This window comes from Drosophila innubila (genome assembly GCF_004354385.1).
Source record: "Drosophila innubila isolate TH190305 chromosome 2L unlocalized genomic scaffold, UK_Dinn_1.0 4_B_2L, whole genome shotgun sequence".
Lineage (NCBI taxonomy): Eukaryota > Metazoa > Arthropoda > Insecta > Diptera > Drosophilidae > Drosophila > Drosophila innubila.
In genome coordinates, this window is record NW_022995372.1 from 4644728 (window position 1) to 4657347 (window position 12620).

The 12620-nt window shown below is 34.2% G+C and overlaps 4 protein-coding genes across 4 annotated transcripts; 1 reads left to right on the top strand and 3 right to left on the bottom strand.

Moving 5' to 3' along the window:
- Nucleotides 1-871: 871 nt before the first annotated feature.
- Nucleotides 872-1438, bottom strand: LOC117780075 (zinc finger HIT domain-containing protein 1). The gene has a single exon (XM_034616470.1). It carries the CDS (start codon nucleotides 1398-1400, stop codon nucleotides 948-950), a length of 453 nt encoding a protein of 150 aa, XP_034472361.1. The 5' UTR covers nucleotides 1401-1438; the 3' UTR covers nucleotides 872-947.
- A 4-nt stretch (nucleotides 1439-1442) lies between these two features.
- LOC117780076 (general transcription factor IIH subunit 5) lies at nucleotides 1443-1857 on the bottom strand. The gene is made up of 2 exons (XM_034616471.1): nucleotides 1718-1857; nucleotides 1443-1655 (listed from the first exon to the last, which is right to left on the bottom strand). Exons 1-2 carry the CDS (start codon nucleotides 1750-1752, stop codon nucleotides 1469-1471), a joined length of 222 nt encoding a protein of 73 aa, XP_034472362.1. The 5' UTR covers nucleotides 1753-1857; the 3' UTR covers nucleotides 1443-1468.
- Nucleotides 1858-2653: 796 nt separating this feature from the next.
- On the top strand, nucleotides 2654-6662 carry LOC117779668 (transmembrane protein 87A). Its single transcript, XM_034615939.1, has 10 exons — nucleotides 2654-2856; nucleotides 2924-2984; nucleotides 3099-3181; nucleotides 3240-3419; nucleotides 4444-4605; nucleotides 4667-4950; nucleotides 5015-5230; nucleotides 5288-5408; nucleotides 5463-5616; nucleotides 5679-6662. Exons 1-10 carry the CDS (start codon nucleotides 2755-2757, stop codon nucleotides 5909-5911), a joined length of 1596 nt encoding a protein of 531 aa, XP_034471830.1. The 5' UTR covers nucleotides 2654-2754; the 3' UTR covers nucleotides 5912-6662.
- A 277-nt stretch (nucleotides 6663-6939) lies between these two features.
- LOC117779669 (F-actin-capping protein subunit beta) lies at nucleotides 6940-8935 on the bottom strand. Its single transcript, XM_034615940.1, has 3 exons — nucleotides 8863-8935; nucleotides 8675-8785; nucleotides 6940-8339 (listed from the first exon to the last, which is right to left on the bottom strand). Exons 2-3 carry the CDS (start codon nucleotides 8675-8677, stop codon nucleotides 7512-7514), a joined length of 831 nt encoding a protein of 276 aa, XP_034471831.1. The 5' UTR covers nucleotides 8678-8785; nucleotides 8863-8935; the 3' UTR covers nucleotides 6940-7511.
- Between the last annotated feature and the right edge of the window lie 3685 nt (nucleotides 8936-12620).

Below are 12620 nucleotides of genomic sequence, written 5' to 3' on the forward strand. Positions count from 1 at the left end.
TGAAAATTGAAATGAGACTGCGCGATTGTGTGACCACAACACTGTTGCCAACTTTGCTATTTTAAAGCTAGATCTGGCTATTTTCAGAATTCGTTTGCTAGAAAAATTTCAAATGGCAACTTTCCATATATATTCAGCAAAGTTTTGCTATTAATATTTTTGGTAAAACTGTGCAAGTCAGGCCACAATAACAAATTTAGATGGTTTCTTGACAGAAACAGCTAGTGCTCCCCCCAAAAACTTGCCAGCACTGGTGTGGAAGACTGCCACCCTGCAAAATTTTCCGATCTGGCAACTTGTTCTAATTTAATCAAAATAAAAATTTGGTTGCACCCAAAAAATTCACCTAAATTGGAACATTTCTTAATTTTGAAGCTAGAATTTTTTAAATTTTTCTAGATTTTTTTTTAGTATTTTAAAAAATTTGTTTTTGGATTAAATTTGTAACTTCTCTCCCATGTGAGTAACATACTTTAAATCTTCATAAAAATGTTCTCCATATTTTATCTAGTTTCGAATTTAAAATTTTGATCAAACCATTAATTTATTTCAAAGTTATTGCAATTTAAAAATTGCATTAAGCTAAATTTAAATTTTCCAGTGTGTGCCCAATAACGCGTTCTAATTAATACTAATTCAGTATTTCTTAATTACCATTTGATATACCACAAATGTCTGGTAGAAAATTCAACGGCGTTACTCCTCATTGGCAACTTGCTTCTCTCTGAACGCAGTTTAAATTTTTTTTAGTTTTTTTGCAATAATTGACGAGATTCCGGTTGGCTAGTATTTTACCTTTTTTGCAACGGAATTTCAGCTATTTTTTAAAAAACTAATGCTTACTGGTATTTAGATTACGAAACCCATTTATAAGTTGTGTTTGTTTTTTTTTCATTTATTCTACACTAGTTATTTAAGTAATGGATTTGAGTAGCTCTACAACCAATTCAAGCGGTCCACTTAAGACAACGTGTGTCCTGATGAGTTTTCAGGCAGCGGACGCGACAATAACGTGTTCCACATGCAGTACACGAATATTGAGAGAAGTTGCCACAAACGGCACAGAAATGACGCACAGGTTTTTTCGGCGGAGGCGCCGCTGCAGTCTCGTAGTTGGGTTTTTGTTTCTCCTCTTCGAGTAGTTGTTGAAAGTTCTTGCGATATTTGGCACGAAAGTATTCGGCGCCTTTGCGTTTGGCCTTCTTCTCCTTGGCATTCTTGATGCTATCCTGGAATTTGGGTAGCTTCTTTGACATAACCAAATCTGCATGCGGATCATCTTGGAAATTGTCGCGCTCCAGCGCTTCCAGAGCCTTGCGAGCACGTCGCTGCCGTGCAGCTTCATCCAGGACACGTTTCTTCTCAGCATCTTTGATGCGATGCGATTCGCGTCCCGTCATGATTTTGGTTGTAGCGGCGTTGCTGTTGTTGTTTTTATTATATGTATGTATGTATGTATGTGTTTGATTTACGGATCTTTCTCGTGCAATGGAAAACTGATGCGATCCATCAACTCATCTACGCGAGCTTGTAGCACTTCAACAATGTCTGTTGAGATAAATAGATGACTCTCATCCAAGTCTTGTATGATAAATTTTCGACCCAAAGCCAGCTTCTCATCCAAATGCAGTAAGAATTGTTTCATAGCCGGATCACTAGGGAAACCCTCAAGAATTACGATTAGAAATGAGCTAACCACAATGACAAAAGTATTTACCATTCCACAAGCACTCCTTTCATAACATTTACCATGTTTTATGGCAATAAACTCATTTAAAATGCGCTGCGAAAATACAAATCTGACGCTTTGACTTATGTGACTTTCCGACAAACCGATAACGACAACATTGCCAATGCCATTCACTGCGAATGTTATCTATAAATAGTGATGACACTTTTAATATTCATCGCAATTGTATGCATGCCTGATACTAGAGTTGGGTTGTTTCGTTCTGAAAAAGTTTAAATTAACGAGTGAACTTATTCAGTCTATTATGAATTATATAAGTTCTTTTGTTAAGCGGGTCCGTTGCATGTAATATATATTTTTTTTTTAATTTTTCAGCCTTGAAGTTTTGAAATTCTAATAATTTGAATTAAAATAAAATCAATATAATATGCTATTTCGTACATACATGTTTATATAGTCGGTGCATTTTTATAACCGACTTGGTAATAGAGCGCTTTGAACAGATTTTCTATATTTTTCGGAATATCTTTCAAAAGTAATATTTAGTATTTATTTGATTCTTAATTCCTAGTGCTACAAGGGTATTTTTATAAATTAGTGTACTAGTCGCAAACATAAATTATATAAATACAAATTTATTAACCTACTTAACCCAACATATAATGTTAAACATATAAATTTATATTTGGTTTGAGCTTGAATGAATAATAACTTTAAGTTTACAAGCAGACAAGAATCGAAAAAGAAGTGATACTATTAACTTAATTTAATTATTCGGCAAACAAGATTTTCGTTTTTCCCTAAATTGCGTTTATTAAATTACAAGTAAATTTAACAAAGGACTTAAGGAAAGCTCGATTTACCGATTAAATGAACTCAAACTGCAGAATTTTCATTCGATGTATTGCGATTTGTGACCGGCAATCGTCTCGAATGCGCATAAACAAAAACAATCGATAAGACATAGTCCGATAACAAGCAGAACTGTTCTAAAGCGCAGCCAACACAACGTAAAAAATATATAAATATTATTTATTTAGGTGCAATCGAGTCGCAAACACATCATGTTGGCTCATTTCACAATCGTGGTATCACTTCTTTCGATTTTTGCCACTCTGGCGGCTGGAAGATCAGATCCAGGCCTTCTCGATATTCTAATAGACCAGGTAAAAAAGCTAACAAAACAATGAATACATTTAATTATGATTTACTCATTGTTTTTGTCTTTAACAGGATCTGCAACCGCTTATAGAGCAGCGTCCATTGTTGGCTGGCACAAAGATCTACATTAAACGTTAGTACTTTAATTGCAACGTGACAAATTCGCTATAACTGAAAACTTTTCCACCTCTTCTCCTTGCCTCTCCCACACACACACAACAACAAACACAAATACATATGCATACAGTGGAGTGCACGTCTGATGATGAAGTGCCGTTAACCATCAACTTTAAGCTTACGAAGCATCCATGTCTCTTTGATGGCCGTTTTGTAAGCAAAGATTGAAATCAGAAACCCTCTCTGTTGTTATACCTATAAATATTTCTAGTTGAAACAACTCAACGATAATCCGAGTGCCCAACAAAACGTCACTCTGAGCCAACTCATCCAAACGACGCAAACGAAAATCAACTGCACCCACTTGATTCTCCTGAGGGACAACACTGAAGGCGCTGTGACGACTCCAGAGGAAGCACAATCTGCGCCACACAGCAAAAATCCATTTTCGGTAATTGACATTGCACAATTGTGTTTGTGACTCACAACAACAAGATCAAGGGGGTAGAGCGCGCTCGACAGTGGGATACCCTGTGCTTAGGTACTCTGTACTAAACGTTGATTTTCGACCGATCGGTCCAATGACAGCTATATGATATATTATACTGATGTGAACCAAATTCGGTCAGGATGTACAAAACAAACTTAAATGCATATTCTATCAGTTTCGTTAAGAAATCTCAAAAAACCAAGAAGTTTTTCATACTAAAACTTTATTTTTGACCTTTCGTTCCTATGCAGATCCAAAAATAAAAACAAGCTTGATCTGCGTACGGTATTCAAGAACCCACATAGTCTCCGAGATCGTTTAAACAGACGGACATAGCTCAATCGACTCGGCTGTTGATCCTGATCAAGAATATACACGTATATACTATATGGGGTCTGCCATGCCTCCTTCTGCCTGTTACATACATTCTTCCAAACGCATAATACCCTTATTTGCCCATTTTTAATGGGCACAGTGTATTAAAATGGGTTATCTTCGGCAAACCGAAGATCTGATACCCTTGCAAAGTGCCATATTTAAATGTGATCAGGATGTATAAGTCCAAATACACAATATGTGCGATCGGTTAAGATGTATAGAAAAAAAACAGTGTTTTTTTTTCTAAATATTGATTTTCAACTGTTATATGGCAGCTACCTTGACTATCAAACTTGATCAGCATGTATAAGACAATACCGAATTGGTTGAGATACCTCAAAATACTACAAACTCAACTGAGAACATCGTTCGGAACAAGAACATATATACATTATATGGGATTTTTTAGGCCATCGCTGCACATTTCGTGACAAAGTTATAATACCCTCTTTTTAAGGGTATAACAACAAAAAGAAGAAACATACCTAGAGCAAATATGTTGGCGTTATCAGGAACTTCAGTTATCGTAATTGCTTTTGGGTTTAATAGGAAGTGTACTAGAACTGTTGATAAAAGAATTTATATATGTTGTATTGTCGACTTACAGGCGACTTCGAAGCCAATTGCCAGCATAGCTGAAGATGGTATCTATGAGCTGGAATTGACTATTTTGACAACACCACCAGGTCAGAAGTTTCAAGCCACGGTGCACATTGGATTTTGGGGACCTCATGGCTACATTTCAGCCATTGATTGGCCATTTTTGCCGGTAAATTGAAAACAATGTTATTTGTCAATTCATTGCTTAAGTTTTATCATTTCCTTTGCAGTTTTATTTGATAATGTGCATTGTCTATGTGATATTTGGCATCATTTGGCTGTTTGTCTCCTTTGCACAATGGCGCGATCTGTTGCGCATACAATTCTGGATTGGCGGCGTCATACTGCTGGGCATGCTCGAGAAGGCCTTCTTCTATGCCGAGTACCAAACGGTTGCCAATACTGGCTATCCTGTCTACCATGCTGAAGTCGTTGCTGAATTTGTATCTTGCGCCAAACGCACGCTAGCTCGTATGCTGGTCATCATTATGAGTCTGGGCTTTGGCATTGTCAAGTTAGTAGTTAAGATCATTTCTAAAGAGGAAAAACGTACATTAATTATATTATCTTGTTTGTAGACCACGCTTGGGTCCCATGCTGCACCGTGTTGTGGGCGTGGGTGCACTATACTTTCTACTTGCCTGTGTAGAGAGCTATTTGCGCATTACCAAGGTGAAGAGCGATCGGAGTGAACTGCTGCTGGCCACCATACCATTGGCTGTACTCGACACGGGCATCTGCTGGTGGATATTTACGTCATTGGTTCAAACCACAAGAACGCTTCGTTTGCGCAGGTAGCTAACTTATTGATTCCTAACGGACATCAAATTAATCATGCTTTGTTATTTTAGAAATATGGTTAAACTATTACTATACAGACACTTTACCAATACGCTGATATTTGCCGTCATCGCCTCTGTTATCTTTATGTTGTTTGCATTGCGAATGCGTAGAACCGAAAGCTGCACACCTGTAAGTTGATTATCACCGCATAGGGAATGATTTCTTTAGTCAATTCACTTTTAGGGGTGGCGTGATATCTGGATCGATACAGGATTCTGGCATATGCTCTTCTCTGTGCTCCTTTTGGTAATAATGATCTTATGGCGCCCCACAAACAACAATCAACGTTATGCGTTTACACCGCTGCTGGACAATCCCGAGGATGAGGACGATGAGGGTATTCCTTCAAAGAAATTTGTATTTACTTCAACTCATATATTTGATTTCTCTTCATTGCAGATGAGGAGGATCAGTTTGTGGCGGATGCGTATGGCGTTAAAATGCGGGGAACACATCAGAATGGTGGTAATAGAACTCCAACGAATTCACGTACAGCTACGACCACGGAGGAGGATGATTTACGATGGGTAGAGGAGAATATACCATCGGCAATGGGGGACTCAGCTCTGCCAGTGCTCGATTCAGATGAGGAGATCATCAATACGAAGTTTGAAGTTTCCAAAATGCAATAAGCTGCTGTACCTAAGAGACTTTTGCATAAACGTTGCACATTTATTTATAACCAAATATTCAGAACGCACCAACGACAGCGAAAGAGCTGAGAATCTGTTTGCTGGACAACCAATCGAGGCTGCTCGTGGTCTTCTACTTCGACGGCTGTCCAAATTCTTTTCCTATATTGTCACGAACACAGTGTTGTTGCTTGTCTGGCCACCCAGTCACAGGCTTTTGAGCAGCCCCTGTAAAATATTGTATGTAATCGTCAACTAATCACATTTCGACCTCCTAAATAAATCTTAATTTATTCGTAATCGCTAGTTTAAGGTGTAGATATTTAGTCTGTCAAGTAACTTCGAAAAAGATTCTTCTATTTAATGATAAAACTATATATATTACATATAAACTTTTATCATTCTAAACAAATACATACAAGCACGCACACACGCACATGGGTGTTGCTATCAAAATTTGTGGCAATAATCATGTTGCGCTTTGTAAATAGTTGATAACACACGCCCAAGAAAAAATATTTATATATTTATTTGTATACAAATATATAAATATATTATTGTGTAATTTTGATAATGAAAGAATATTATGAACAGGAAAATGTTTCAATTTTACTTATTGATAACTACAATTAAATTTGTATTCATGTATTATATATAAGGTCCAAAACCGTATCTTATTTAAAAACATTGTAACTTCTAATGTAGTTTGCAATCTTTCCATGAATATAATAAACAAACATAGCCATACCAATACAACATGCCTGCCATTAATTAATTTCCCAAATATTCAAATTTTTATTTGTTTTCTATCAAATAATTTACTAAAATTATTTTTACGGATTTAAAATCCTTTCGGATCAGTATTATTGGTACGTATTAAGAAGGCATTTTCAAGATTTATCGGAAGACTATTTTAATTTAAAAGATGATTCAAAGGATACTATTCTTAGTAAATTAATTAAGTTGCTATGATGATACCATCCTCCTCAACATTTCCTATAGAAAATATGATTAAAAATGCGAAAGCGTTTTCGCTGTTTGGTACGTAATGTGTATTTTTTACATAATACAGAGCGTTTTCATTAAAAGTACATAATGTAAAATTTATGCTTCGAGCTTCTTATTGTTAGAATACACATGCATACATACATAATTATTTATTTATAAACACATTTATTTATACTCGAACCAAGAAAAAATGCAGAAAGCAAATAAATCGAATCAAATTGTATTGAATCGTTTCAAATCGTGCAAAACTGTTGCCTCAACTTTTCAGATACAAATTATGCATTATACAGATACAAATACTCAAATACTTATAGATACTGTCTAAAGAGCGGTCGGAGTTGGCGCGTTTTGGGCAAAAAACATTAAAATGTGGACTTTATGCTAAGATTAATTGCAACAAGGGGCGGGAAATGTGGGCAATCAATTTACATTAATACGTTACTCATTTAACAATTCTTTTTCTCATATTTCATTAACAAATTTAATGCCTAGAAATGCGCATTGTATTACTGCTCATCATTATATTGAATTACGCGGCCAAGTCGTCGATAATTGTCCCTATATTGCCGTAAAACGCCACGACGTCAACAGCTCAGTTCGATTCGGGTTTGACATTGCGCCTCAATATTGCAGCTGCCAGATCCTGTTTCATGGCCGCCTGATCCCGTTGATCTGCAAGCGACTGTGTGCTGCGCAAACCGTTAACAATATCCTTGGTCTTGCCAAAGTAAATAGCATTGAGTGTATTGCGTATTTTGTTCTCCATCTCCTCAACCATTTTGCCAATGTTTGCAATATGCGGCGATGATTCGCTCACGTTCGCATCCTGTTCGGTTTGCCGGGTCAACGAGCCACCCAGGTTCATTGTGCCGGATCCCTGTTTGTTTGTCTGCAGCCAGAGCATTGCCGTCGAAGTGAGCTTGTAGTGCGCCGTGCGTCCAGTCGTTTTCTCTTGCACCTCGACCACATGTATTGAGTCCCAGCAGCCGCGTATCATTTTACTGCCATCGCCAGCCTTTTTGATGAGTATCACAGCTGCGAAACCGTGATCCAAGTCCCACAGATACACGGATGAGACGCCGCCCTCATAGTACATTTCACGATATTGATCGAACGCATAGTTTGCTTCAATTTCCAGCTTACGCAAACGCTCCGACGGCATTTGGCCATCCTCCAGCGGTGGATAGTACGTGTTGGACCACGGCGAGCGATACGAATCGCCATCGCGATTATAATCGCACAGCAAATAATCCTTGCCATGCTCCCGATCTTTGGCTATTTTAAGCGGCTGATCCACCGACGACAACAGATCCTCGCACAAATCCGGCGCCAGATCAATTAAATCAATCAGATTCCTTTCAATCTGTTGAGGCGGCAATCGTCTCATCAGATCCAGGGCACAATCCATTTGCATTTCCGACTGAAAATCAAAATCGAATACACATTAAACGATAGCCGTTGCTTATTGAATTTGAGTCATTTTGCCTTCTACTATTGCCGATAAGTGCCCCATACTCCTTCCTCCCCACCACCTCCTCTTACACCACCAGCCGTACAAACCGGCACGCCACGACTACAACCATATATGGGCATAATTTAGGTCACGGCCACTACCCGCACCGTTGTGCCAATTTTCAAAAAGTATCTTCGCCATATTTTCATTTAGTGGTTTATTATTTATTTTTTACATTAGGGCGGCCACCCAAAATAACTTGTTTTTTTTTGTATTTGTATTGATATCTTTGTATTACTCACCATTTTGTTGGGACTGTGAGTGTTTCTCCTCTTTTTGATCTTTTCTTTGTTAAGTGATTTGCAATTTGTTGTAACTCCTTAAATCGATGTCGTTTTGCAATTTAATTGGACCTTAAAGCATACCCATTGACCAGTTATTTGTTAACTTATGCACAAACAATTAAGGTTTATAACAATTTTGCACTTACTCGATTCGTCAGCACAGTGTTGCCAGTAAATGCGGCGTCTTATGCCCAAGGTTGCCCACCCAGTAAAAATTTTCGATCTGGTTCGATTTTTTTTAGCTAAAAAAGGTAAAGTTATGAAAAAAGGTACATTGAAAAAATTTGACTTATTAATTTTTCTCAATTTGAATTGGGTGACTAACTTCAAACATTCATAGAATCGTTCACCTTTATTTAATCTAATTTCGAATTTTAAATTTTTTCAAATTATTAATTTATTGCAATTTGCAATTTGAATCAGTGCTGGCTACTTTTTATATTGTTTTTTTTTTTTTTTTTGGCAAAACTTATAGAGGAGCAAATAGTGTGAACAACCTCGACAATAACGCGCGCGCGTTTTAAGAACTGACGGAAAATTAACCTGAAAAACAGCTTAAATTGCAATGCAAAATAAATTAAAAACAAAATGGCAGCCCTGAACCCAAAAACGGTGTGGCAGCCTTGAATCACAGAAAAAAATACCGATAGTTTGAACGTCTGGCAGCCTTTCTATCCAGTAAATGGTACAATATGTATCCTTCCATGTATTCTTCTTAATTTTGAAGCTAGAGCTTTGAAAGTTGTTGTCGAAATGTCGTTCGAATCTTAAATAATTTTTAATAATTTTAAGATTACCCCGAAGCGAGACAAACTTTAAAGTTTAAAGCTTCACAAAAATCATCACCTTCATTTTGTCTAATTTAAAATTTTCTTTAAAAACCTCAATCTATTAATAATTATTGCTAAATAAATGCTGTCATTTGAATTTTGTATTCACAAACCGATACAGTGTGAGAAACGTTCCGAGAGAAAACTATCGCTTCACATCGAAAAAGCACGGCCTTGCTGATATCGATAGGTTAGTGAGAACGTTTCTATTATCGGCGGGATATATTGAAATTTTTTTTTCCTTTTCTTCATTTTTGCTTTAATTTGCTAAAAATAAAACCACTAGGTTTTCTTTTACTTTTGTATTTTATTTTAGCAACAAGTTTATTGAATTTCGATTTTTCGTTCATATACTTTTTATTCTCAATATTTGTTTTCCCCTTATCCATGCTGTGTGAGTTTTTGTTACAATGCCTTTTTCTGTGAGTTTTTTGTTTTGTTGTAGATAGCTTAGATTTTATATTTTACACAAAAGATTATGCCATAATCGTAGTATTTTAATCCGAATTGTCATTAAAAATATATTTAAGCCGTTTACTTAAATTTCTCGCTTGCATATATACTCCAGATACTATATAGAAATCATACGCACGGAGTGAAAATACAGCTTAGTTACTTTTCTTTTCCTTGCATTCCTTAAGTTCTTACACTTTTTTCAATTTGTTTTATATATATGTTTAAATACACATACGGTATATTGCCAAATATAAATGTGTGTGTGGGATTGTGTTTGAGTGTTTAGTTTAATAATCATTAACTTAGTCAATTCTTTAATATTTTTTTTTTGGTTTTTACGTAGTTATTTTTTGTTTGCTTTCTTGTTTTTATATATTTTTAATAAGGTGTATACTTTGACCATATTAATGTAAAATCTCAGACTTTAATTTTTAACTAAAGTGCACTACATACAGAATGTTTTTTTTGGAGTAAAACATACACAATGCATAAAACAATGCTAGTATATAAATCGTAAAACTGTTAAGGGATGTTGGAAAATGAAATTAGGTCTGGAAAATATTTTTGCATTGGCATTAATTATTTTCTAATTTTCAAATAATTTTACAAGTACATAATTATAATTTGTATTCTTTTGAAGTTTAATATTTCGGCTAATAAAGTAAATATTTATTTAGTTATGCATATTTGCATATTATAGATAATTTGCCAATACTCATTAAAAAAATCATAAACGGTTTAAGTATATAAGTAATCAATTTTCATTTTCATTTCCATTTCAATTACTCATTTCGTGTTTTTGTATTTCAATCATTAATTATGCAACATTTTTTTTGTTTATCAACGCATTGACAATCAAATGTAATCACAGTTTTATGTTTTCCTTCTTTATATAAACTCATTTTCATTTAGCTATTTATTTTACTATTTTGTCTGTGTGTGTGTTTGTCTGTGTGTGAGTGTGCTGCTTGTTGTTGTAGTTGTGCTGTGTCCTGGGTTAATCATAACATAAAAGTTAAAAAAACAAGTATATAAGTGAATTACTTGAATGTATCAAAAACTCACCATGCTCTCACCCAGCCAAATCCCATGCCTAACTCTTTCTTTTCTTATGAACAATCTTCGATTTTTTTTCTTATATTTTTGGGTTTATTAATACTATTACGTATTTAGAAAACTTTAAGAATATTGCACAACTTTTAAATTGTTGACTTGAGTGTCGTTTTCTTTGCTTGATCTTTAAAAATATTTCATTTAATATTTAATACCTGAGTTGTTCATAATCCTTTTGCATGATTATTAATTCAATAATGTTAATACATATCGAAAAATTTCGTTATTAATTTTTTATTAAATGCATGTATACATCGTCGTGAGTCTTGATAATGCCCTGAGTTTGCTCCAAACGGATTAATTTTCATTATGTTAAAACTATTCTCAATTTTTTTTGTTTAAATTTTAGCTTATATGTATGTATGTATTACACATCATGTATATAAGTATTTAGAGTACATTCTCATATTGTGGACTGTCTTGCATATTTCTGCTCGTTCTTTATAAATTAAAAAAACCCTTATATAATTTCTTCTTTCCTTCAATGCATTAATTTTGCACACTTTGCAGTTCAGCACATAGTTGAAATTTTACTTATTGTTAAATTTTATCTTTTTGCATGTGTAACTCAAGTTTTGTTGCAATATATATATTTAAAAATTTTTTTTTAGAAATTAAACCCTTTATAAAAATTAAAATTTATTAAATTATTCCATTTCGTTTTGCCAGCAACTGAATCATTCTAAAGTCACACCATTTGTCAAATATTTGACAATTGTATTCTAAAAATTTTTTGTTTTTGTTTATTATTTTTATTTTAAGTTATATTTTATGCCGAAAAATTTGTACGTAATTTTATAATATATTTGTTAGTTTAATTTATCTGCTAAATTTTGTATTACCTGAAATTTTGTACTTGTCTTTGTTCCAAAAGTTTTTGTAGAGCTTGTCTTCATTTTTTTTTAACTTTTTAAAATTTTTTCTTTTAAGTGTGACTTACATTTAAGTAAATAAAATAAAAAAAGTTAAAAAGAATAAAATATTAAATTTAATTTGTACTCGCTTCGATTTTCATTTAGACAAATTTACAACAACTTGATTTACACATTGAGAGAAAGGGGGAAAGAGAGACGTGTGGGACACCGATTTTACAAGGTATAAACCCAATATTATAACGTATATCTGCATATATATCTACATATATATACTGCTGAACTGAACTGTAAAGTCGCTTAGGCCTAAACACATTTTGCATTACTTTGTTAAATTGTTAATATTTTTTTGTATTTTCTCTTTTATAGTATACGTATGTGTACATACTATCAGTATGTGTATGTGTAGTTGTCCGTGTACAAAAAAAAAAACTGCAAAAATATAAAAAAAATTGTTTTGAATTTTGAAAAAAATTTTTTTGTGGAGCCAATAAAAATTGCCAATTGTCGATTTTTTTTTTTTTGGTTTTAACATTTATTTAGTTGCATTAATTTAGCATTTATAATATATATTTATGTATATATAGATATATATTGTGTGTTTGTTTGTATATTATAAATTTAGTTTTTTAA

Excerpts from the sequence above, each read along its gene's own strand:
- LOC117780075 (XM_034616470.1), bottom strand. The coding sequence starts at position 1,400 with ATGACGGGACGCGAATCGCATCGCATCAAAGATGCTGAGAAGAAACGT.
- LOC117779668 (XM_034615939.1), top strand. The coding sequence starts at position 2,755 with ATGTTGGCTCATTTCACAATCGTGGTATCACTTCTTTCGATTTTTGCC. Across the intron at positions 2,985-3,098 it reads CACAAAGATCTACATTAAAC|TGGAGTGCACGTCTGATGAT; the intron begins GTTAGTACTTTA and ends ATATGCATACAG. Across the intron at positions 4,951-5,014 it reads CTGGGCTTTGGCATTGTCAA|ACCACGCTTGGGTCCCATGC; the intron begins GTTAGTAGTTAA and ends TCTTGTTTGTAG.
- LOC117780076 (XM_034616471.1), bottom strand. The coding sequence starts at position 1,752 with ATGGTAAATGTTATGAAAGGAGTGCTTGTGGAATG. Across the intron at positions 1,656-1,717 it reads AAAGGAGTGCTTGTGGAATG|TGATCCGGCTATGAAACAAT; the intron begins GTAAATACTTTT and ends GGGTTTCCCTAG.